Source organism: Diuraphis noxia, unplaced genomic scaffold (assembly GCF_037042655.1).
Source record: "Diuraphis noxia isolate RWA-SAM2 unplaced genomic scaffold, SU_Dnox_SAM2 contig0004, whole genome shotgun sequence".
NCBI lineage: Eukaryota > Metazoa > Arthropoda > Insecta > Hemiptera > Aphididae > Diuraphis > Diuraphis noxia.
The window spans coordinates 12,770,820-12,798,779 of NW_028301714.1; the positions used below are offsets into that span (position 1 = coordinate 12,770,820).

General features: G+C 28.2%; 4 protein-coding genes across 5 annotated transcripts in view; 3 read left to right on the forward strand and 1 right to left on the reverse strand.

Moving 5' to 3' along the window:
* The first annotated feature begins 79 nt into the window (after positions 1-79).
* On the forward strand, positions 80-5,114 carry vtd (RAD21 cohesin complex component verthandi). The gene is made up of 10 exons (XM_015524218.2): positions 80-362; positions 457-634; positions 720-949; positions 1,015-2,011; positions 2,102-2,317; positions 2,677-2,886; positions 3,286-3,405; positions 3,565-3,711; positions 3,774-3,932; positions 4,385-5,114. The coding sequence occupies exons 2-10, from the start codon at positions 491-493 to the stop codon at positions 4,508-4,510; spliced, it is 2,349 nt and encodes a 782-aa protein (XP_015379704.2). The 5' UTR covers positions 80-362; positions 457-490; the 3' UTR covers positions 4,511-5,114.
* A 4,623-nt stretch (positions 5,115-9,737) lies between these two features.
* On the forward strand, positions 9,738-16,924 carry LOC107173573 (switch-associated protein 70-like). Of its 2 annotated transcripts, none has more exons than XM_089226315.1 (11): positions 9,738-10,311; positions 10,411-10,519; positions 13,931-14,050; positions 14,110-14,316; positions 14,391-14,624; positions 14,889-15,103; positions 15,244-15,424; positions 15,479-15,615; positions 15,911-16,047; positions 16,154-16,278; positions 16,439-16,924. In XM_089226315.1, exons 2-11 carry the CDS (start codon positions 10,421-10,423, stop codon positions 16,532-16,534), a joined length of 1,551 nt encoding a protein of 516 aa, XP_089082441.1. In that variant the 5' UTR covers positions 9,738-10,311; positions 10,411-10,420; the 3' UTR covers positions 16,535-16,924. The 2 variants fall into 2 exon arrangements, with proteins under 2 accessions (XP_089082441.1, XP_089082440.1); XM_089226314.1 differs by having other exon boundaries at positions 9,740-10,178.
* Positions 16,677-18,174, reverse strand: spt4 (Transcription elongation factor subunit spt4). The gene is made up of 5 exons (XM_015524183.2): positions 18,016-18,174; positions 17,858-17,938; positions 17,055-17,161; positions 16,930-16,985; positions 16,677-16,854 (listed from the first exon to the last, which is right to left on the reverse strand). Exons 2-5 carry the CDS (start codon positions 17,924-17,926, stop codon positions 16,736-16,738), a joined length of 351 nt encoding a protein of 116 aa, XP_015379669.2. The 5' UTR covers positions 17,927-17,938; positions 18,016-18,174; the 3' UTR covers positions 16,677-16,735.
* A 9,637-nt stretch (positions 18,175-27,811) lies between these two features.
* LOC107173572 (dopamine receptor D4-like) overlaps positions 27,812-27,960 on the forward strand; it is a 163,703-nt gene continuing 163,554 nt past the window's right edge. The window contains exon 1 of the mRNA XM_089227397.1: positions 27,812-27,933. The gene's annotated coding sequence lies outside the window, so the exon portion shown is untranslated. The remainder of the gene's footprint in view (positions 27,934-27,960) is intronic.

Below are 27,960 nucleotides of genomic sequence, written 5' to 3' on the forward strand. Positions count from 1 at the left end.
GCTGTTTCTCGAATAATCCTTTGTGTTTAGTACCGAACTCGTTTCCCGCCCAACGTTTACCGTTCTCCCGCCCAGTCCGCCATATTATTAATTTCGTCGTTTGTTTACCCTTATAAAACCCGTTCATCATTAGTTGACGTAAACCGTTTATTTTGTTTTTGTAATTTTTCGGTGAATTTTACACATTTTGTTCTTTAATATATTATTTTGATTTCGATCGATCACGTCGCGTACAGAATATCGTCTTCGATGAGGTGCGTAACGATGAATTTTGTCGTCGCGAAGACCGATCGTTTTTAAGCGTTTGACCAAAAAAGTCGTCCCGTTATCACGGACTCGTGAAATCTACTACCTACTGACAGGTAAATATACAATTTGATTTTGGAGTTTGGACAATTAGCGACGTTCTATTTCTCAGACGCGCGATGTTAAATGAACGCTACCCGTTTGTTATAGATTTATAGACTAGTGATATTATCCGGGCATCGTCATGTTTTATTCGCACTTTTCGCTGTCCAAGAAAGGGCCGCTCGCCCGTATCTGGTTGGCGGCACATTGGGACAAGAAATTGACCAAGGCCCAAGTGTTTGAGACCAACATCGAGACATCTGTAGATGGAATATTGCAGCCAAAGGTGAGTGTGAATATCACTTGATCTGATTGGTATACCGATGGTTTTTAAGTGTGTTACTAATTGTACTATCAATGTACGTTCATAGGTAAAAATGGCTTTACGGACATCTGGACATCTTTTGTTGGGTGTGGTCAGAATTTATTCACGTAAAGCCAAATACCTGTTGGCTGATTGTAATGAAGCATTTGTCAAGATTAAAATGGCTTTTCGGCCAGGCATGGTCGACTTGCCCGAAGACAATCATATAGCAGCGACTAATGCTATAACTCTCCCAGAAGTATTTCATGACTTTGATACAGCTATGCCAGACTTAAAGTAATTACTTTTTTTGCTTCAAAAACCATTCTTCAACATATGTTAAATTTTTATTTTTATTCTAGCGATGTCGATATTGAAGCTCAATTCAGTCTTAACCAGTCTAGAGCCGAAGAGATAACTTTGCACGAAGATTACAACATTAGCTCTATGGTTTCTAAGAACTCTGGTTTCGATCAAGGATTTGGATTCTCTGAAGTTGAAAATTCCGATATACTCCGTCATGGAATTGAACATTCCCTGCTATTCAGTGAAGGTGTCGACCATTTGATGAACCGCGATAAAGAACCTATACCTTCAACATCTTCTGGATCTGGAATTTTAAGCCAAAACAGTTTAGGAATGGATGCTCCGATTAGAGATGATGGATTTGGAGGTAATATTGGTCAAGTCATCACTGATAACTTTTTTCAAGCTGGAGGCTTATTTGATGATGTACCTTCTGCTCCTATGGAAGTTGCCGATGGTCAAGGTCCTCCTAGTCCTCCCCCATTCAATACACCTAATCGAAATGATGATGACGATGATGATCACTTTATGCCTCCTAGTCCAGGTAGACAAAGTTCAGATGGTTCAAGACCAGCATCCCCTGTTAATTTACCATTTCCTAATGCTGGTGCATTAGGTCTTATACCTTCACCAACGCGAGATCAAACATTGATGCCTCCACCAGATATAGATATGCATGATATGCACGATATGCATGATATACATGATATTCAAGCATCAGAAGAACCTGAGCAATTAAATGAACAGAATACATCTGTAGATCAAACTACCTTGGTACAAAATGAAGAAGAAAGTTTTGCTTTAGCTCCAATTGATGCTAGTGCATTGAGAGGTTTACCAAAGACTAAAAGAAAGCGAAAACTAATTGTAGACGAAGTGAAAAATATTTCCGGTGAAGAAATGAAAGCTCAGTTGAGTGATACGACAGATATTGTAATTACATTAGATTTAGCACCACCTACTAAAAGACTAATGCACTGGAAAGAAACAGGTGGTGTTGAAAAACTATTTGCTCTTCCTGGAAAAAATATACCAGCTATACCATTAGCTAGAGTAAGTTCAAATTTATCTTATTACTTGTTACTCTTAACATTCATATTTGCTATACATAAATTCAAAAATGGATTTTTCTTTAAATTTTAGAATTACCAAAGACATTTAACAGCAAAAACACTGACTAATGAAGAATTAGAGGGTGAAGGTGGTGTTGAAGGAGATGAAGAAAATGTATTACCTGCAATAGCTGGTCCAGTACCTGGACGTCGTGGTCGTAAAAGAAAAATACCTATTGATGAAGAAAATCAAAAACCAGCTAAAAAAGATGTTTTGCCACCAATACCAGAAGTAGCACCCCAAGTTGTGAGTATTTGCTATTTATAATTAATTAGTTATCTAATTATATTTGTAAAATATTTGTTACTATAAAAAAATAAAATAAAATTTTCAATTCATGAATTATTTAACTTTTAATAGATAATATTTTTAAAAAAGTTATAAAAAAATTGAATCAGTTTAAAGTGTGGCCGCCCGGTTCATCTTTTTATCACGAGCTTCATGTCACTTATTAATTCAAGTGCATAGATTGTTGATTAAGAAAATAAAAATAAAAAATAGATAATATATTTCATATAAATTGATAAATACATTTTGGTTCACCTGTATTAATATATTGTATAATTGTTCTGATAAACTTATTACATTACGGTTTTTTTTCTAAGGAATCAATGGAAGTGGAAATTCCTGCACCACTATCTGTTGCTCCTACACCAGCTATCCCTGAAGAACCGGAAAATGTTGAAATGAATCAACAACAGCCGGCTGATGAACCTCCACCATTTATAACATCACCATTAAATGACGGTGGTCAAATGTTACCTCCTGGGACACCCGTTCATAAGTCAGTTGATCCAGTTAATAATGAAGATCAGGTAGTTATAATTTAATATTTAATATTTGCTATTGGTATGTGGTATATTTCTTAAAAATTCTTTCTATAATAGTCAATTTTATTATTAATTAATATACAATTTCAGACATGTAAAATATAACGTTTTAAAACTTAAATTATAATAAATAAAGTATAACGTTTAATGTAAGTAAAACTAAATATCAAGTATTTCATTTATTTATGCTTGATTAAATATTATACTAATATTTTTTAATTAACGTCTAGTTAACAATGTTTCCATAATTATTCTTACAAAATTCCTATGATAATTTTATCAAAACTTAATGTTTGAATTAACATTGCATTTGAATATGACATTATATAAATTATTAAATAAATAGTGATAATATTGTGAATCTTTTAAATAAAATTATTTTAGCACATAAATCCATTTGATGATTTACAAGCTCCGCCATCAGTCCATGATACATCAGAAGCAAATGATCAATCATTACAACCAGAATTACAAAACATGGGTTATGATAATCACATAAATCAAGTAAGTATCTTAAGCTATATGTGATTGGGTTATTTAAAAATATTTATAGGAGTACCTATTTCTTATTACTTATTAGTAATCTTTATAATTTTCACTTGTCAGACAAATTAAAATTTAAGATTATAATAAAATTTAATCAGTATTAATTATTATTTTTAGTCTAATGATTTCAATCAAGTCATAATGGATAATATGGGATACGATGGTCATCATAATGCACCTGTTACACCAGGATTACCTTCACCAAGGGGTGGTGCAACACCTTGGCGTGACCAAGATTATGATTATCCTGCATCTGTTGGACCTGTATGTTATATAATAAAATGTTTTTAAGTAGTTTGTTTCATACTCATTATATTATATTTAAGGTGGAAGAGCAACAGGCTCCACATGAAACAAATGAACAATATGAAGAACGAGTAATGAATAAAAGGGCTAATCAATTGTACCATACAATTAAGATAAGATTCTCACAAAAAGACACTCTTATATTCGACGACCTTACTTACAGAAACAAAAGAAAAGAGGTATTTAAGTTTTATTATGTGTCAAATAATCAATAGTATACTCTGTGACGTATAAAAGTAACCTCAGGTGGAGGATTCTGTGTGTAGGAGGGGGCGGACAATATCTAATGCTTGCGATTGAGAAGTAATGTGAACAAAAATCTGTTGATGTCTTTGACAGAAATGAATAAAATTTATTAATTTTATATGAGAAAATATTTTATATCAATAAAATTTCATGGGTTTGGTAGTATATTGCTTAATTTAGTATTCCTAACCAAGTTTCAAGATTTATGGTAGTTGTTTATTTTAAGTAATTTATAATACAGTTTTACATTTAAATATAGTTTTAATGTAATCCTTATAAACATTTTATTAAAATTATTAGTATGACTATTATAAAAAGATCATATTTTTATTTTTTAAATTAATTTTATTGTTTTATTATAATATTGTTTTGTTTGATATTTTAGGCAGCCCAGAAGTTTTACTCAGTTTTGGTTTTGAAAAAATACAAAGTCTTAGAGTTAATTCAATCTGCCCCATATGAACCTATCCAGCTGGTAAAAGGCGCATGTTTCACCGACCCAAAGCTGTAAATGTTTTTATTGAATGGAGTTTATTTTAATAGTATAACAATTTTATGTAAAATGGAAATTGTGTTCAAAAGACCTATGCCAAGTACAACACTATGCGCTTTATGTAAACAAATGAATATAATTATGAAAATGTTTTTAGAATGAAAAATAGGCATAAATCGAATCTAAGGAATTTTGTTTAATATTTATTATTTTTGTTTATAAGATTGGTATACAGGAGGTCAAACTAATATTTAATTAATCTGATTTTATATATTATGTCCTCCAATTATTTGTTTGATCTTATGTATACTTTCACAATTTTTGTAGTTGACTAAATTAAGTAAAATAAGTAAAACTATAATCATGCCAAATTTTATCAAAACCCTTAATCAGAGATTATATAGATTATATGCATTATATTTATATAACTCTGATTAAGTGTTTATCCATGATTTTAAATTTACTCTTTATCAATCTCAGAAATATTTTATTTAATGTACTTTTGGAATATATAATGAAATGTATTTAATTTATTTATTATATGATATACATAATATTATGTTTATTAACTATTTATGTTTAGTAAATAGTTATAAATTAAATTATAATTGATAACAAATTTTGTATGTTTGGACTTATATATTATAATCAAGTCATATTATTATGTTGATATTTAACGTTCCAATTACATTAATTATTATAATGTAAATGCCAGTTTCTTTTTCCTTCATAATGGGATTTGCAACTGTATTATCTTTATAATGATTGTTATGCTTTAGATTTTTTTCAAAGGATAAACACTATTTTTAAAATAGTTTTATTTAACATATTTATACTGAATGATGCATTTAATGCAAGAAACTCGTTATTATAAAAATTTTAATTTGAAAATTAATTTTATTCATAATAATTATAGGTCGTTAAAAATAACAATTTTAAATATTTTGATTCTTATAATATTTCTATAAATTATCTTGATTCGCATGAGTAATTTATGAGTATTTAAAACACGTAATGGTGAAATGGAAATCAGAAATATCTTACAAAATATATACTTATAATATATGTAAATAGACTTATAAACTACTAAAAATAGTAATAATAATAATAAAATAATAATAGTCCAAAATATTTAATGTTTAATTCAAAATATGGAGTAAAAAATACATTTTTTAATTCATGGAGTAAAAAAGAATTAATGATTTTAGTAACAATTGTGGATTATGGAAATCAAACAATTTATATATTCAAAAACATTTGTTTTCTGAAATTATTAGTATCTCATGTTAAATGGAGGAATAGATCATGCAATAGACCATGTTAATTATATTTATTTTTTTTTTTTTTAATTATCCCGCGGCAACTTAGGCCATTGGGAGGGTGGTGGTACTGTTGGTTTGTGGAATGGTAGAAGGGTTACACGTGAATGAGTTTTGGCAGAATTTCTATTGGGGTACCCGTAGGTTTTTACCATGCCCCGGAGTGGGGGGTGGCGTCACTTGTTCTCCGGACACCGTGACTTGCCCAGACCATGTTATATAATAGATACTTCATATTTCATATAGTCCATTTATTAACAGATATTCTTTTGCATATAATACAACTAAATATAAAATGTATTTTGACTGAATTCATACTATATACAGTGATAATAAATCATACATTTTCATTGTTGTAACAATATATTATTAGTCTTAAATTAAAATTAGAAGCTTTTTTATCCAAAAAATAAAATTTTATTGACATTTATAGAAAAAAAAACTAAACAAATTGGAAGTTTTATCAATCATAAAAAATACCAATATAAACCACATTCTGTGAAAGTGTCATGTTTCTCTACGGTATTTGTTTAAGATTTTAGAGTTATACCAATATTTATCTATATCTTATGATCAAGCTCTGCTCAGAATCTAAAACATGATGTAAAATCAATCATCATGCGTACCGTATACACAATATAAGCAATCATAGGCGACCGCAGGAGAGGGCAAGCTGGGGCATTTGCCCCCCCCCTGGCTTTTTCAAAATATTTTTTTTAATTGAATGTTTTAAAATAAATTACTATATACTTTACAACAAATTTAAAGTATAAAATAAGTTGTAGTATAATAAAATATAATATATAGTATATGAGTATAATAAAAAAGGTTACCTATTATTTTAAAACACCTAGTAAAAGTATAATATTGATCCTCAAATCCTAACATTGCCCCCCAGAAAAATTTCTGCGGGTGCCTATGTAAGCCGTCCATTATTTTTCGTTCTCGTAACAGTTGTAACGGATGAGATATAATAATTTTTGTTACTATTTCTTTAAAAAGCCCAAGTGGACATTATCCATACATTATAATTCAATTTTAAAATAACATCTATTATATTTGTGTATAAATTAAATGTGCTTACGGGTTTTCGCCAGCAGATATCAAGGATTCATATTTCTTACTTCTTTACAGGTTTTGGTATCCACCCAAAAGCGCAAATTGTATTTATTATTTTTTAGATAGCTCAAATGCATAAAATTGATTTGCACTTTTATAGCTTAACACTGGGATAAATAAGCAAAATTAAATTGTATTATATTTAGTATAGTTAAAAGCAATTGTACTTACATTAGTAATAATTAGACATTTTTAGCTTAAAATGTAATGCTCATTATGTAATACGCTACAATATTACATTTCTAAATAGTAAATATCCCTTGCGTATTTCTATATTTAAAAAAATTATCGAACTTGCTTGGTATAATATTCTTTGAAATCATTACTAATTTACAAATAAAACTGTTGTTAAGTTTTTAACTAAATTGATATATAAATAACTGTTTCGTTTGTCCGTTTGTTTGTTACTTTCCAGGGGGCAGGGACGTATTTAAAAAGGGGTCTGTGCAAAACACCCGTTCACCGTATTTTATACTTTTTATTACATTATTTTTTGATGAGAAATATAAGTTATAATAGTTTGATTTTTTTGTTAGTATCATTGTCCAGGCTTGACTTAGGCTTCAATATTTCTAAATCAGACTCTGCTCACGTTCTAATCCCGCATGACCGATCATCAAGTCCCAGCGACGCGTGAATGCTATATATTATACACGTCTAAATAATAACTAATAGTATAAAATACATCGCCGAAATTTTGTCTATCTCGAATAATTAATACACGCGTGGTCGAATAGTTTGTGGTAAAAAAAAAAAGAAAACGCAAACAGTTTTACACATAACATTATTAATATACGTAGGTACACTGCGTCACTGCATACCGTAAGCAACGCTTCAAAAAACCATATGTCATCGTCATGGCCGTATAGTATAGAAGGTATATACAACCGGTGTCGTCAAATTAGTAGAGTATAACGTATAAAATGTATAATGTTATTGTTATATGAAAATACAGTAAGTTATATAATAAAAACATATTATACACTAATTTCTAAGTAGACCATTTTTTTTTTAGCGAATTTATTATGTAGGTATGCCTAATACCAATAATAATAATAATTTAATTTATAGACAGCTATATGCCTATATAGTAGACAGTAGACAGTTTTAGACACATATACATACTCATGGGAGTCTCCAGGGGGAAGACGGTACACTTGCCACTCCCTAGAATTTTAAATTTGTTTTCCAAAGCATTATCTGTAACGCGACAATTTAATAAACATAGAATACTTTTAAAATATAAGCATAAAAAGTATAAAAAAATGTTTTTAAATTAATCCCCCCTTAGAAGAATGTCTGGAGACACCCATGCACAAACTACACACACCACATGCTACACTCAACTACAACTAATAAATGTGTATCTCACGTGTTATACGGATAGATCCATATAACCATATACCTAACTACATAGTATACAAATAGGTAGGTACGTTATTATTTTAAGTTTTAGATAAAAGAGAAATTACAGACGAACGCTGTATAAATGTTTAATACCTCACTTGCGGCAAAAGTCGAGGTCCTGCTTTAATCACGAGTCTTCAATATTCTATTTTACCAAAACACATTATTGTTTAATTATTTATTTATTTTTCATGAACAAAATTTACCCTTGGCGAAATAGGCCATTGAGTTATAAGGGTAAGGGTTATTATTTACAACAACAAATTTATAAAATGTTTATATTTTGTTTTGAAGTTCCGCCTTTGTAATGAAATTGAAGGTGGCTGGATGTGAGGATCTGTTGTGGTTGAATGATTCTGATAAGTGTTCTTGAAGACTTGTGGCCAATATATAATTAATGTATTGGTTCGGAGTATGATCGACATTCAGACATCATGTGTTTCATTGTTAGATCAGTGCTGCATGTTGGACACATTGGGGATAATTTTTACTTATAAGATGACTATGTGTGCCCGATCCGTAGTCTAGTTGGGATAACTTCGAACTTTCTAGGAAGGTATCATAATTATTTATTGTTAATAAACAATTTTTTTAATTTTTTGAAAAGCATATTATTTTTATATTCTGCAGATTTTCGTGATCAGATCAAATATAGGGGATTGTCGTCAGAAAATTTTAAGTTATAAAAATTCACCTCGATAAAAACTTACAATACTTTTGTAAAAATATAGTGTTGTATAGGTCGTACCAGTCTATATTTTAACACTTGTTTATACTATATAAACATATAGCAAAGTTGTATTCGATATAATCAATTGTGTGAGTTGGCTTTGATGTATATTATTTATTGTTATTAACTTAGAGCGTTAAAGGTTTATAAGAACATTATTTAAATTTATTTTTTTAATTTTAAGCGAGTTATGAGTATGTAAAAAAGTTAAATTTAAAAATGCTCATGATCATAAATCGTTTTAAAATAGATATTGACGGTAACTAATAATTTAATTCACTCTAAATTCTAATCCTAAACGCAATAAAAATACAACATTGGTACCGTTGTGTACGCATATTTACGCTGTTGTATGTTATCATATACATATTGTATACATGTTTTTTAGTCAGTGGACGTCACTTACGGGTATGACCCGTCAAAATCCTCTTAAACTTTTACTTTTTTGGAATCACGAAAATCTACTGGAATAATATTATAAGCCCGTGTACAGGTAGGCGGCCAACAAAGGTATTATATATTATTATAATATACAATAATATGATACATTACTATATTTGTATCGAGCCAAAATTATTTATCATTATATAATGTTATTATTTACGTACCTATAATATCTACCCATTACCGCTGTATAAGTATATTATTCTATAATATAATATAATGTCCCGCCGTAGGTACAAACGGGCCGCACCGGCATTGAATGTTCATTCATATATGGTCAAGACCGTGATCGCGGGAAACGGATGGCCGTGCGGTGGAACCGGACCAAGGAAGCGGTGGCGGCGGCGCGGTAACGTCGTCGCACGATGGACCTCCCGACCTCCGTCGCCGAGCCGAGCAGTGCGCCGCCGCAGTTGTGGTGTCGTCCGGGTCTTACTCCGCAGTCCGCTCTAGTTTTGCGCGCGACTTTTCAATATTGTTGTACGGCGTTCACGTCGAACTGCTGGTCTACGGACGATAAGTTCTGATAACTAATTTTTTTTCTTTAAATTTAAAATACCAACATCGCAATAATACCACAAACCAGCCGTCGAGCTTTAAGCATATATTATAATACATTGCACTGAACAGCACGCCGTATACAACCGGATTCTGGTAGTCGGTCGAGGTACGACGAAGACATGTCACTATTATTCGTTATACCAATCGAGATTTTCAAGGAAGAAATTGGAGTGTATCGGTATAAGTATCGATTTAATAACGTACCGACCAATATCGGGCTTAGACTACGATACGAGTCGGTACGTAACTATTCCCAGTCGAAACGTTTCGAATTCTTCTTGAAAATCTTGATTATGACATCGTTATTGTGTTTAATATAACGTAATATTATATTGCAGTGCGTCGGAGATGGCGACGCTGCTGAAGAACGTCACCAATTGCATATGGCAAGCGTTCAACTCGCTGGACACGGACGACACAGGAACCGTGGTCAAGTCCAAGCTCAAAGTGAGTGTCTCCATGATTCCGGGTTCTATACCATGTCATAATAATCATAATAATAACAATAATAGTATTCTGTATTAATCTACAACCTACCCCACGTGCGCTAATTCGGATGACGACCGTGCAGTAGAGACAGTATATTAATAGCAATACCCATCAACGATTTTAGTTTTAGAAAATCTCGGTAAAATATAAATAATTATTATTCATTCATTAGCCTTCGTAAGCTGACGCCGACTATACAAGTTTAATATTGTAAATTATTAAACTATATTTAATAACATTGTAATAAGTGGCGGTTATTCCTGGTATTTTATGTAAGTAACCTACCTACTTACTTGAACATAGACCTAATAAATTAAACCAAACCGAACACTTCTCAATTATAACTACGGATTTCTCGGGATAACGTTTAAAATAATAATTATTGTATACAATGTGTGTATATACACATGATATCCCTATATTACATTATAATATAGTAATTTGATACGTCTATACTTACTCATTATATTATACTTATATATATATATATATGTATGTAGTATATAAATGTATAATTGTAAAATATGTCTACACGTCCTCTGATTAGCTGTATTTGGTATCAAAATCATTTTAATCGTTTTGATCCCATATTGTCGTCCGCGCCAGGTGACGTCACTTTTAAAATGGTTTTTTGATCGCCGCGGATGACATTGCTGTCTGTAGATATATGATAAATAATATTATATACACATATAATATACAATATATGTGTTTTAACTTATCACTGGTGACGTCACATTTGTAGAATAATAATTTTTATTTTAAATAAATAATACATTTGCTTAATAACCATAATATTAATACATCTTATCTCGTTATAATATACAATGGTAATTTCGTCCATAATCGTTTTGTTATCTGTACATGATCTTCATTAGTCTTAAACTTTGGTCAAAGAAAGATTTGAGTACCATTTATTATTATTTTTTTTTCTTTTCATTAATAACACGTAACTGTGAAAGTACCTATAACCAATATTTAATAACGAAATTAAATCGGCTATAGTATGTTACGTGTAATGTAAATATAGAATTTCAAATATAAACTTAAATTTAAATTACAGATTTATGTAAAGTCGTAAAGATAGGTAAATATAATAACTAATAAGTTCATTTTAAAGTCACTGGATTCTGGATTTTTACGAGGTTTATGGGAACAAATCTTTTACAAAACACTAGTGTTTACCATTATATTAATAAATTTAAATTAATTGATACACAGTTAGAAGTAAAAATGTAGTTATGAGTTTATGACTAGACAAATACGTACCATTATGTTTGAGGTACGTACATTTGTAAAAAAATTAATATGAAAAGGAAAATAAGGCAAATACCTATACCAAATACCCACATTATGAATATTGTATTAAAAATAAAAATGTTTTGAAAAAATGCAATTTTGTAAACAGTTTATTTTTATTGTTGTGTGATTAATATAATTTCTCTGAATAACTACGAGTGTAGGACCTATATACATGGTATTATACATTCTACGGACGATGACGTCATTCAGTAGTTTTACTTATTCTAACATAATTACACTGAGTAAGATTTAGATAACTCTCCAAAGTAGGTATGATGCACCTATTTATTTTTATGACCTAAGTTCTTATAGATATAGGTACCTATCTTAAATATTGCGTGGTACTTTTTTTATTTTAAAATGAAAGCAGGAGTTAGTTCGTATGACATAATAATGCTGATTATTAAATAATTATTAATTATTTAGATTATAAATTGTGCTCGTATTAGTCGGTTTCAAGTTTAGTATATAATATATACTATATATCCTATAAAGCTAACCTATATCCTAAAATCGTAAAAACATATAATTCAAGAAATAGGTACCTATACAATATTGGCAAAATTTGCTACATTTTATTATTTGTTTGGTACACCTACCTATGTGGAGGTGGACCTACATCATAGTTAAGTTAAATGTTTGTATTTTGTATAGAAGTACTTATCATTAATATAGTATGGTTATACTTATAACTATGATTATTTTTTTTTTTTTTGTTATCTATCTTGAGTCTACCCGAATTTATTGTAATTATCCATTGATGTTAGAAAAATTAATTAACTAATTAGTAATGTAAGTTGTGATAAAAATAAAAATTTGGATTACAGACGTATAGTTTTTAGAATATACAAGTAAATAATGATTTAATATTTTAATCTGCAGTTATATTATTCAACAAATCAAAGTAAATAGTGATAAAAATGTCTATTAAATATTAATGGATATTATTAATAATGATAATGTATTATTGTTTAATCTAAACTGTCAAAGTATGCCATACTTTAAAATCATGGAAATATATATATATATAACTATTTATGTATACAATACTTGATAAATCAGCATTATGTATATAATTCGATATTATTAATTAGACATATTATAACATGTAGCAATGTAGCTCGATGTATCTACCTACTATTGATATTAAATACTGAGTGTCCCGAGTGTCCGTAATCTGTAAAGTATCATAATATATAGTACGGTGCATCTGTATGGCGCGACATGGCGTATGGGTACAGAACTAAAAACCATAATAAATAGATATTAGAGATATACAATTGAGGAAAAAAATTTTAATTGAAAAATATTGCATATAAATTGTAAATACAGTATTGTGATGAAATTATGACTAATGGATTTAGAACAAATTATCCTTGTTACTTATATATTCATTAGGGAAGGACTTTAATGCCATAAAAAATAAGAAAAATACGACTTAATACCTTAAAAAAATGCCCTAAAAACTTAAAAAATGTTTTTAAATTCAATAAAAACACAATTTTTAACTTAAAAAACATATTACAATTTACAATAAAAAACAAAATTACAATTTAGATAAATAGCTTATCTTATCTTTACTTAATTTCATGTAATATGTTGTAATTTGTATGTATGTATATAATACGTGCGTTTACACGTGACAACAATAATTTTGTCTGGAGTCAAGGTTTATCTGATTGGTAAAAACTTAGTAAATATTTATTTTTAAATTGAATGTTAATCTACATTTTTATCGAATTTTATCCATTCTTATATGAAATATAAAAATGAGGTAAAAACATAAAAATGTCAAAAAATGCAAAAAAAGCAAAATAAAAGTTACGTTTTTTAATTCCTTGATGTAGATGTATGAAATGAACTTTTTGCTTGGAAATCAATGTTTTTGGACATTCAGAAAAAATTCTATTTGCATTCAAATAAGTTCCTTAATAATCATACAGATATATCGATAAGTTATGTATTTTTCTCACTAATTTAAGGAAAATTAATCGCAAAATTATACTTTTTAAAAACTTATTAAATTAATAAATATTCTAACTCATATTTTTTTGTTAAAATGAATAGGTTTTAACAGCAAACATTGGTATTCTCCTTGACCTTTATGGTGTAGAAAAAGGCCTTGAACACTACAGAAGCACGACAACTTTAAATTTTCAACATTACAAATATTATTTATTGAGAGAAGTATATATTATACATTCATTTTTAGTTGACACAGTTTACTAGAAATTTTTGTATTTTAGGTGTTTCTATCACTTCCAAACATTCTATCTTTACCAGTACTTCAGGGATTCGAGTCAAATATAGATGAGACATGTTGGCTGATTTGTAAAAAAGATTTTATTTCTAAATGCCAAGTATTACCAGAGGATTGTATGTACAAATTATTCAGGGTATTTTGTTTTTTGTCTGAGCTTGTAGTAGATCCAGAAAGACCAAATCGATTCCAAGTAATTTGTTATTGAAAAATATTCCTAATTAGTCAATTTTCTAATTTCTTTAATGAGATAATATTTCTAAACAGGTTATAATGGATACATCCGAAGTGGGTTTGGTGGCTTCACAAATTGTTACTTCATTAGGCGCTGACTGGGATCAATCTGGTTTTGAAGAGCTTATTGGAAATGCTAATGGATTTCAGTTTGGTACGTTTTTAACTTTACTAGAGAAGCGATATTTAGCTGACGTTGATCGTGCCGGTTTGGTGGAAGCATTAAATGCTGTTACAAATACTTTCATTGATGATATTATAAAAAAAGTAAGGCAACTAAAATTGAACTTTATAATTTAAATTTTAAATTATTACAAGTTAGAACTCAATATTAACATGTCTAAAAAGTAAAGTGATAATTTTCCATTGATAAAACGAATTCATAGTTTTTAAAGAATACATTTATGCCAACATTTCTTAAGTAATATTATTATTATATCTTAGTTGTACAAGTCTTTACTTGGTTTAAGAGTCAATAAAGCTTTATAAAACGTTGTTGATTTTTTGAAAAATATTTATCATTTTTATTAGGGATCATTGTTGAAACGTGGTTATTTATTGCCAACGCTACGAGAGTATTGGTTTGTATTAAAACCGTGTCAACTATTATACTACAAGAATGAAGAAGAAAAAGAGCAGTGTGGTTCTATAACCTTAGACCCAAGATGTTGGGTGGATTCCAATTTACAACGTATAATGTTACACACAACTGAAAGGACTTTTGAATTAGCCACTAAGGATCATAGGTAAGTGAACTATGGTTAAAAAAAAGTGTCATACTAGCTGTAAGGGTTATGTTTGTGACTTAGTAAATTATTTTACAATAGTTTTTGATTAGTTTCAAAATATATTTTTGTAATATTTTAATAAATATTTAATATTTCAGGAGTCGCTTACAATGGCTATCTGCTTTAAAATTAGCAATATCTTATTCAGCGGGGACAGAAGGTTATCAACGAACATTGTTGCGCCGTAGGCAAAAACGAAGAAAAGCTGAACTTCAAGAGAAACATAGAAGAAGCAGCATAATACATGACATGGATGTTCAGTTACAAGCTGAGAAACAAGTACGGATAGTTTTGAGTTTTTATATAATCAGATCTTAATATTGAAATGTTTAGGCCAGGGCGGCTATAGAAATTCATGCAAAAGAGCTTAAAGTGGCTAGTGAAAAACACGTTGAAGAATTGGAATGTCTACTTGAAGAAGAAACACAGGCAAAACGTGATGAAGAAATAGTGCGTAACTTACAAGCTAGGTAATAATAATTGTTATATATGGTAAATATATGTTTGAAATTATAAGAGAGTTCATGTTGTATCAAAATATGTAGTATAATAGGAGAACATTGCTATTATAACTACTTTATTGTTGTAGTTTGTTAATCAATCCAGTTTATCATGTTTAAAATTATTAAAACTAGAACATTCTGCTTCTCTAAAATTGATTTTAAAATAGACTTGCTTGTCTAAGTGTGCAACTCATAATTATAAAATAATATTGATTTATTTATACATTACCCTGAATCCTTGATATTAATTGTCATTTTTTAGAGTACTAAGAGAAGAATGGGAAAAAAGAGAAGAGTTAGAAAGGTTACAGGAAGAACATATAATGCTGTTAGAACAAGAACGAGAAAAACGAAAAGAATTTGAGATTAAACAACGAGAGAAAGAAAACCAATTGCTTGGTAAGATGTATAGAATATAAACATTGTTTATGTAAATACATTTTGATATTATAATTAAATTCGTCAAATATTTTAATTTGAAAAAAAAATTGAATGATTGTTATAGAAGCCCAACAGAGGTTAATTGAACTAGAAGCTGAAAAACAGCGACTTGATGACGAACTGACAAGAGCTCAAAAAAAAATTAGTGTTTCCGAAAAAGCAGTAGCATCAATTACAATTGTAGAGCCCGTAATAAATAAATTTATATTGATATATATGAAATAATTATTACATTTTTATTTATTACAAAAATATGATTATGATTTAAGAATATTAAATATTGACTGTTTAGAGTGTGTGATAACAGTAAATAAATTTAAATACTAAGGTCAATTTTATATATTTACAGGCAGAAACATTGAACATAAAACCACAAGTTAAAGTGAGGAGGACAATGTCATTTATACCATCCACAAAAGAACGACCAATTAATTTTTATAAATGAAAAGAATAACTATTTTTTTTTTTTTTTTTTGTATTTAATTATTTATTTATAATTATTATATATTATAACTATTTTTTTAATATTTTATTTGTCTTGTATATTAAAATGTAAGGAATTTCTATAATTAAATGAAAAAAATCAGTTATACAACGAGTTACAAAATTTTATTTATATAATAAATAAGAGATAAAGGAAAAGTACTTATTTGAATGTTGTATCTCTAGGACGATATGGAATACCTCTGGCCTTCATTTCCCTTACAAAATTTGGAGGTAATCGACCAGCAACAGAAATAGCATAAATACCTTTTGTAAATCTATCTGTAAAAATAATAGTTCATAAAATATCTATTAAGTTAATATATATAATAAATAAAAGTTAAAATGAAAACTTACTGATTTTTTGCCATCTAGCAACCCAACTGTCTTCAGGGCTCATAAGTGCAACCATTCTATGAATGAATAATCAAATAAAATACAATTAATTACAGTTATATTTTAAAGTAGTATGTACTTTATACCCATCAAAATTTGAACTAGTACAATCATACACATGATCACGGTTGTTTTTCAATCTCAAAAATTCATCACAATTGTCACAGCCATCAATTTCAAACTGATCAAAAGACTATAATGGAAATATATACAAAAAAAATAAAGTATTAAACTAATAATTAATTCATTAAGCTTAAGTTGAGGTTTAAGGATGATTGTAAGTATGCCAAATGAAATTATAACTTTTTTCCAGAAATTGTTAATTTCATCGTTTAGCTTAATGATTTTATTCATTATAATATTATAATACAAATGAACAGTTCTCACTTGAAATTTTTATGCTTTTTGAAAAAACTTAATGAGTTTTTTAAAATTTTATCAATAAATATGTATTATAATATGTATATAAAAGTGTATTTTTTGTTCAAATCAACTAAAAAAAAACAACATACTTTTTCACAGTTAAATTATATTATTGGTATGTTGGTTACAATAATTTCACTTATAATACACCTTAAAGCAGCGGTTCCCAAACTGTGCTCTGTGAGCTTTTTTAACGGCACCACGGTTTACAGCTCATAACAAAAAAATTAAAATGTACAGTATTTTTTTTTGTTAAAAAGTTAAGGAACTGCCTTAAAGATATTTTAGTCATAGATTATTTAAGTTAAAATATTCTGTAGATAATTTATAAAAATATTTGATGATGATAAAAACAACGATAGAATTGAACAAACATATTAAATTATATAAATACCTATTATAAAATTTAAGTTAAGATACTTAAAACCTTTTGTTTTATACCTAATTAATGTCTCATAATAATTACCTTAATTAACGAACACACAAGACATGCTCTTGCAGATCTCATATCCTTTGGAATCGAGTCGAGCGACATGTTCGTAATTATCTAAAAAGACGATCACAATTTAACAAAAGATCTATATGGATGTGTTTCAATTCTTATAACTATTAATAATTAATTACCAAATTTATTAAATGCAGAATGAATAATAACTAAAAAAGTGAAAAATAGTAAATACAAATCTGTATCGGAGATATTGTAGTATCCGTATTCTGTAGTACGGTCCACTAACAACATTTGATAAGAGAATTCAGGGGTTCCTAAAATCTATTGCTGATTATCAATTCGTATCATAGAGTAATAATTAATAAATTACTCTATGATTTGTATTGAGTGATTAATCAATCCGGAAAACATATTGTTAACATTTAGTTGTGTATTTATTGCCTACCCGATTGCCAAAATATAATAATATAATATAAAATTAATATGGATATTATCAAATGACAAATACTATAAACAATAATACAGGACACTGGCATACAAAAACTGGACTACTGGAGAATTATGTCTCAATATTGCCCCCCGAGATTCTAAGGCAGTTGTTTATTTTAATCCTTTGAAATGCTTATGAAAACACAGAACAATAATGAAAACAAATTAATTTGAAACACTGATCTATGTACCTACCTAACTTGACACCGATTAATACCATTGTCCGGTTTTCAGTTAGAAATATTAAACTATTTAAATTTTCCATTATATAGTATTTGGATATTTGCACATAGGTATTTCAAATCTCCATTTGTTCATAAATTCTCTAGGCAAATATGATAAACAATATAATATTATATGTACTTTTATCACAGAACAATAGCTTTATAGTAGGTCAGTGGCGCATTTAAGGGGGGGCAACTGGGGCAAGTGCCCCGGGCGCCAGATTCCCAAAGTGCTAGGGGGCGGAAATTTTTTTACAGTTTACCACTACATAGAATTGAAATATTTATATTTTGTTTGATATAATTATTACACAAAATAGAAATAAATATTATAAATTAAACATAGACATTTTACTCATAATTCATTAGGTCTATGATTATAAACGGTTTTCATACGGGTCACGGCTGAACGGGATTGCGACGATCATGGATATAAATATCTATGATTTATTTATATATATATATATATATATATATATATCGGTATATCACCCGTGGCGGCAATTACAATTTATCAGTTAATACAAGTTAAAAATAACATAATATCCATAAATATTTTCCCTATCGCCGACTGCCGAACGTTGTCGATCACTTATTTTATTTTTGTCAAATTGATGATATTCGTACAGATAAGGATGATGAAAATTTTAAAAGAAATGCTATTGAAAAATGTGGAATTATAAACTTTAGAAATACTGAAAAGCGACAAAAAAAAATTAAAAAATTTAGTGATGATCATTCAACGGAAAGTATTGTAACTAATTTTAAAGTAAATACCTATTTTGTTATTTTAGATCAATTAAAGTCGGAATTGTTAAGAAGAAAAATTGCATACGACCACCTTTTAAAAAATTATAATTTTTTTTTTAAACTTACTAAAATGACAGCAGCAGACATAAGGATATCTGCTGAGCTGTTAAGAAATGAATATAATACAGATTTGGGATCTTCATTTCCCAATGAATGTATTCATTTTAGCAGTTATTTGAAAACCACATCTATTCCTCCGAAAAGTATTCAAGATATGTTAGTGTTCATAAGAAAAAATAATTTGAAGGATATCTTTCCATATATAGATATTGCTTTAAGAATGTTACTATGCACTCCAGTTAGTAACTGCTCAACTGAGAGATCATTTTCCGCCCTAAAACGTATTAAATCATATTTAAGATCAAACATAGGCGAAGAAAGAATATCTGCGTTAGCAATTATGAATATAGAATCTGATATCACTACATCAATAAGCTACGATGATATTATTCAAGAATTCGCACAAGACCGTTCACGACGAAAACTATAAGTACTTTTTTTAAATATCGTTTGTTGTAATGTATTATTAATTATTTTAAATATATTTATATTTATTATCTACAAAAAATATTATTTTTTTTTCATTTATTAATTATAATTGTTTCAACAAAATGTTTGTTTTTACAAATTTTTTTTTCAGACAAAAATATTATATGTATATTTCTTGGGGAGGGTGGGGGGCGCTTGTAAAATGCTACCCCAGGGCGCTTAACGTCTAAATGCGCCACTGTAGTAGGTACCTATTAATTAATTGTAATTCAAAACAATATACATTTCACAATATTTATAAAATACAATTAATTGATAAAAAATTAGCAGTAGACGTAATATACTTAATGTTAATGCTATATTGTAATATAGCCATATAGAAATATAAGTACCTACTGTAAAAATTTGAATATACCTATTACGTACGATGATGGACGTAAATAATATTTATATTGAATAATGATATTTGAAAATTAGTTAATTTAATAGCAATCTCAGGGTGCAATGATAACAATTTGTCCGCCACTATTTTAGTACAGAGTGTCCTGCATTATGGTATATAGTATTTGAGATTAATTTAGGTCTCGGATTTATATGTAAATACATATTTTTACTGTGACTCGATAAATTACTTTAAGTATGTGATGAATTCGTTATAAGCGATTTCAAATAATAGCTATATTTTATTTTACATATTGGTACATATTTTCCATTTGTACATGTTTTTACATATTTTTCAATATTTCCATTTTTCCTACATATTTCGAAAATTTGTTCATTTACGATTATGAATTATGATTTATTATTAATTAATAGTTATATACGAGTCAAACGTATAGAACAAGTACAAGGCCGATTGAGAGTTAAAATCAAAAGAAAAAAATGCACAGTTTATTAAATAAAAATCTTGGTTTAAACTTAAACCTAAAATTAATTAGAGATATACATTGCTATGCGGAATAACTGAGGTAATATTGCAGGCTGAGCTCACTCCTTTGGACATTGCATACATGACATTAGTTTGCACCCATTACTTCTGTTGGGGTTGAGCGATCTTTTAATCGGTACAAATCTGTACCGTAGTGTACCTATGACAAAATCGTAGATAATTTAATTTGACGATTTGAGCATGTATAATGAATATGGTATTGCATTGCTTTCAAGATCAAGATGAGTAAGGATCAATTTCAAAATAACTTCAATTCAATACCTAGTCTTAATTTTTGATCATTATTTTATAAAGTGATTTTTTCAATATTTCTTTTTTGTAATTAATTTATATTGCATATTTTAATTTTTTTTATCACATATAAAGCGATTTGTTATTACTAGGGCTCGGATTTATATGTATTAAAAAAACCAAAATATGTAAATATATATGTAATAATAATAATAAATCACTTTATATGTGATTAAAAATTGAAAATATGGAATACAAAAAAATTACAAAAAAATATAAAAAATTGCTTTATAAATGACATTATTAACTAATTTACTTATTTTACTAATATTATTCATTATTCATTTTGATTATATTGGTCTTGAAAGCAATGAGATACCATATATATGCTCAAATTTTCAAAGTTAATGATCTACGATTTGGTCGTAACACAGATTCGTACCGACTGAAGGAGCGCTCGACTTCCACCGAGGTAATGGGTGCAAATTTCATATTTGCAATGTCCAAAGCAGTGAGTTCAGCCGGAAATATTAGCCCATTCATTTCGCAATGTGCATCTCTAATTAATTTTAGGCAGTCTAAACCAGGATTTTTATGTAATACGCTGTGCATTTTTTCTTTTACTGCAACTCCCAGGGGTCCCTGTACTTGTTCTATGCATTTTTCAGCTTCTTCTATAAGTCCTAAACTTTGAACTAAAGTCATTTTTCTTTTTTCTAGTTGTTTTATTGTATCTTCTAAAAATCCAAAACGAACAGATATATATAAATTAAATTATTTTTAATATCATCTATATTTAATAAATGTTTCGCTTTTTGAATAGAAACTGCTGAAGTAGATCCAACGATTTTGGTGGCACCAAAGGATGGCAACGGATTTTGGTGGGATAGAAGTCGCATGCGGAAGCGCAAGTAAAATAATTGAGCTTTTTTATTGATGGTTTTAATTTGAAAATCGTTGTGTAATGTTAGGTTTGAGATGTACCTACGGTGGTGCATTGGAGAGTCGTCGAAGAGCTTGGTTTTGGAATACTTGGATTTTATTGGTGTTGGATTTTTTGCTGAAACCCAGAGATGTATGGCATAAGTCCAAATAGGTTTCAGGAGAGATTTGTAAATTAGAAGTTTGACATTTAGAATAGTGTAATTATTTCTCGATATTAGAGGACTGAGCATGCGCATACGGGCGTTAAGAGTCAGTCTTTTGGTTCGTATATGATTTTTCCATGTTTGTCGTTTGTCGAGATTGAGTTCCAGGTATTTTATTGTATCTGACATGAGAATAGGGATGTTGTTCAATGTAACAGTTGGACATACGCCCTTTTTTTATTAAAATAATAGTTTTGAATGTTACAAACAAGTTGATAGGATATTCCAAAAAAATTAATAATAAATTATATTTATTTTTTATTCCGATTATATTAGCTAACAATATTATTGGCCGTAGCCATTTTCCTACAAAAACGAGATACCGTTTTCCTCCACTGCCCATTTTTCTCCAAAAAAAAAAAAAAAAAACAATTTTGACCATTTTCCTCCAATAAATAAAATAATAAAATCGTCATTCGTTATCAGAATGTTAAATTAAAAAAAAAGAACGAATCAAATATTTAAATTTTAAAGTATAATTATAATATAATAATACACCGTACGCGCTGAACTTGGCAGGTGGCTAAAAAGAGAATTAATATAATAAAAAAGTACTCACGTTTATAAAAATGCATCAATTAATAAATAAAAAAATAATACAAAATTAGTTAATGATAAGGGATTGGTGATAACGCAACCAGACATTATGTAAAATATAAAATATGGTAAAAAGATAATGAATATAATAAAAAAGTATGCACGTCAATAAAAATACATCAATCTATTAATAAAATAATAAATTAGTTAATAATATAATATGTAAAATAAAAGATATACAATATAGTAAAATCACTGCAGTAAATAATATTAAATTTTTTTATTGTTATGAGACATCTTAATTAGGCTTAATCAAAGTTATAATCGACTGTTATAAACTGCGTGTGCTGTTGGACACTTGAACTAGCGTTTTTCGCTAGCCGATAAGAACGCGACCAGAATTTAATCAACAGATACGCGCAAAATGTGATCCTAGCCATACTCTATTTTTATAATACGAAACGCAACACTACAACACTGACTAAAATATTGGAGGAAAATAGACATAATTTTAGTCAAAAATAATGTGGAGGAAAATGGAAACCAACCTTTTTTGTTTTTGGCGGAAAATGGACAGTGGAGGAAAACGGAATCTCGTTTTTGGAGGAAAATGGTCCCGCCCATATTATTATACATTCTAGGAATGAACGTTATTATTTTATTAGTAGAAAAAAAGAGTTTGGTTTAAAAATAAAATTGAGTTAAAATTAATTATGATTATGAGTAAACTACCTGTCTACGTATAATGGCTATATATGGTATTTAGTTTATAAATGTATACAATCAAATCGAACTATATAATAGGAGAGATGATTGTACATTTACATATATTGTACATAATAGGCTAATTATTATCACTTGGTTTATGATTGTAAAATACTAAAATATATCATTTCTTCTTATAACTTTAGGTAATATATTGAAGCCTAAGATCTGATTTGGCTAGATTTTATATACGAATTATTAAGTACCTACTAAAAGTTATGGAAGAGTGAAGATGATTTCCGGAAAAATAGAATAAGAACTCACAGCTTTAGAACTTGCGAAGGCTATAATATAATTCGTATCATTGTATCAAATGTATCATACATTCATACTATCATGATACCTTACGTCTAAGTATTAGACTTATGTTGTACGGAGGCAGAGTAGCCAGAGTGAATGCCACTCTGTTGCACAGTAGGTTACAAGTGAGTTACTGTAATATATCATATTAAATTTTAATTCAATGATATATCATTGAATACGAAAAACGATTCTGAGGGAGGATGGTTTGTTAGTCTATGATATTTTATACTACATTAAATTATAGGTACCTATAGAATAAATTTCAAATACATCAAATCAGATCCATTATGACATTATGTAGGTACCTAACTCACTCAGTCATTCATAGAATATATAATACGTATACTGTTAAGTATTAGTATAAGATAATAACAAAATTTACTATTATAATTATAATTTAGAATATTAAATATACTCTAGAAATTTCAAGTACCCACGAATAATGTTTTTAAATTACAACAATATGATTAAAATTGTTATTCTTGGTTATGATTTAATATGTAGGTACCTAATTTCGTCCAAATTTGAAATTAAAAAAACTATAAAAATTACTGTGTTTATAAAGTTTTTATATTTTTTTGTTGCTGAATTAATTATTTACGTGAAACCTTGTTTTAAATTTTCAATCATTACCTATAAAGGTAAAACGTATTACAAATTTTTTGCATATAATTTGTAAATTTTCAATTAAATAATTGTAGTCAAAATTTGACTTTAAAGGTTATAAAAAAAATGTGCCTATGTATTTTTAATATTATTCAACTACTATTATATCAAGTTATGGGGAACCTTGTAGGTATTCAATTTTCAAGTATTTTGACCCAATGAATACAATTTAATTGACATTATTTATAGAATAAAAATCTAACAAAAGGAAAAATTTCTATAAATAACTTAAATTTTTTGAAATATTTAGAAAATTTTATCAAGTATAGGAAATGTTAATATAAACATTCAGTGGAAATTTCATGTATCATCGTTTCAAAATGGACTGTTCTTGTTGCTTCATTAAAAATGAAAAACTGTCAATAAACCATGTTATTTTCTAATATAAACATGCTATAACCGTATTCTGTACTTCATTATCGTATTATATTAAGCAATTAATATATGTAAATATTTAATACGTTTCAATCAATGTTTTACTTAGTCAATAAATTAGTCACGTTAAGCATAATTTCGTCAATTTCAGCCATAATAATCAAATATGTATTTGCTACAAAATCTTATTTATCACTTTTTTACTCTTATTCATTAATATATAGTTATTATATTATTATTATTATAGTAGGTTTATATTTTGAAATATATAAACATAATTTCAACAGCATAAAAAAATAATTTGTTGAATTTTGTATTTTTAGTGATGCATAATATCAGAAAAACGGTTTATAATAAAATGTATAATAATTTTAAATTTAATGCTTTGAATATAAAGTGACTGTATCAAAACAATAAAAGGAATTAGATTATTTAAGGGCTGTGAAACTTGAACCTGGGACGTATTTTCTTGTGTAAGTAGGCCCGACTGTTTTACACGTCCACTAGAGTTGTTGAAGAGTTAAAAAAGGTGAGCAAAATTAAAAATAATAAAAATAACTACCATTCTTGTATCTCATTTTCAAGTTTAAGTTTAAAAAAAAAATTTTAATGCTTCCTTACATTTTAAAATTTTTACCAAGATTTAATTAAGGTTATAAAAAAGTTATTATTTATTCCATTTGTAATATTCATATATGCTATATATATATTTTTTTAGGGGTTTTCTCGCGACAACATAGGCCATTGGGGGTGAGTTGTTTTTGTATATTTTTGTTTGTAGGTTTTTAAGTTTGTAGGGTTGTAACACTTGTTTCTGTGTATGTGGCAAGGATATGTTGCTAAAAATCCCGGGTGGTCACCCATCTGGGAGCTAGCAACTGCAGCCGGTATGTACACTCAGTGCATTTTCGCAGATTGAGCGTACGACCGCTCTTGGCGCTCTTCACCAAGCCACATATATTATATTATTATATTGTACTGGTTGTAATAGCTGTAAATTATTGTTAAAAAGTAAAAAAAAATATCAATGATTTTCATTATAATTATAATATTTTTTTTTAAATTTATTTTAATTATCAATAATTATCGTGTCAGTTCAGCTTAGCAATTTCATAAAATTCTTAATTTATAATCTATGTGTTGATTAACGAATAAGTATAATGCTAATTTTACTCGTTTGAATTATATGTGATATGAGAAAATGGTTTGCTGTGTAAAAAAAACTAAAAAGTGTTTACATGCAGTATAGTAAAGATTAATTAATTTAGTTTGTGTTATTCAGTTATAGTCTTATTGATGAATATAAATGTTTATAATATATAATATTTTTTGTGCGAATTATAATAAAATTACTGAATTTATAAATAATAATGAACCTGTTGCCTATTGCTTTATTTTTTTTTTTTTTACTCACCACTCTGGTATGTTATACTAAAATTATACACATTTTAAAATTTGAACACCAGTATGTATTAGATGTGGCGATGGCGATGCGGGCATGTATAATTTACTGTCGAAAACGGTAGGAAAATCAGACGACGAAATGGGGCAGACGTTCTGAAAACAATGTTAAAATAATAAAGAGCATGTTTCTCTTAGTTAGTACATAATTTAGTTGATTATTATTCAATGGTGTGTAAACGCCCGAAGGCAAACAATGGCGGTTCTATTTTAATTATTAATTTTGCAAGATGTTGCATTGCCCGTACGCCTGAAACAATGGAAAACTAAAGGCAAGGGCTTTACTATAGAATCCTCTACTAGGCAGGTACCTAAAGACATGTATTCATTAAAAAAAATACACTTATACGAAGTCAGAGTACAGCTCTCGATCAACGAAATTCGATTTTGTTGCATTAAAAATGTGTTTATTTTTTCAATAATAAAAGTAGGCAGTGAAATTAAAAATAAGAATATTACGTATTCCCATTTAAGAAATATGCAAAAATAATATATACATAGTATTTACGTAAATATTGTAATTAGATATGTACAAATATGTTTACTTGATTGTATATTTTAATATACAAAGTAGGAAATATTATTTAAAATAATATAATATACCACTACAGCACTATGTTTAAATGGTATAAAATTAAAACCAATATCAAGAAGAATTAAAAATGTTTAAAGTTATAAGCTTTATATACGTCATAATTTGTTATGTTATTATAACATCATTACAATAATAAGGATGCACTGTGTTTCAATAAAACTTTCAACATATTATAGGCCTTAAAATTAAACATTAACGATATACATTTTATCATTTGAAGTAAAATCATGATTTTTTTTTATGGTGGTGATGATTTTTAAGGAGAATGTTACTAAATCATATTTACCATATAAAAATAAAATTTAATATACTACCTATTCATAATGTGGTTTGTTTTAATTTGTTCTACACTAGCATTTAAAATTATTTGATTTAAGTAACTCAGGGTAAGTACTTATAAGAGTTTCAAGTATTTTGAATTATTTATTTATTTTGTAATTTATCATATCAGTGTTTGATACATCTTGTTTAATATATAAAAACGAATCACATAATTAATTATTTACTTTTCATATTATATTTTTAATACATTTTATATATTTTTATATTCATTAACAATAATACATAGGTATTTAATAGGCTAAAAAATCAGTGACGGAACTTAAGTCTAAAATAAAAGTTAAGTCAGAATTACATATTATTACTTTCATAGACTGTAATGCTCTTACTCATTGGATATCCTGAGATTTGTTTTGTTCCGTTTTTTGATTTTTTAATCTAATATAAGTTTGGACATTGAATGACATCAGCAACACAATGTAATTTGCTTTTGTAAATGTTTACGAAAACTTGAATAGATTTTGGGAATAAGGTATTATTTTGTGTACCGACTTGGATATTTGGAAAAGCTCCCTTTTCTGTTGAACACGTGCTGACCTTAAAAATGGCATGCGAACCTAACCTGTAACGTAGTAACCCACTACCGCGCCACTGGTGGTGTCGCCTGTGGTTGTCGATTTCTATTGGGGTAGTCTAAGCGGCATTTTGCGCGGTTTGGGCGACAGTTCGCCGGTATCGCTCGCACGTTTCCGCCGTTTCTTCCGATACATCCCGTAAGTATTGCTTTTGATAATAATTCA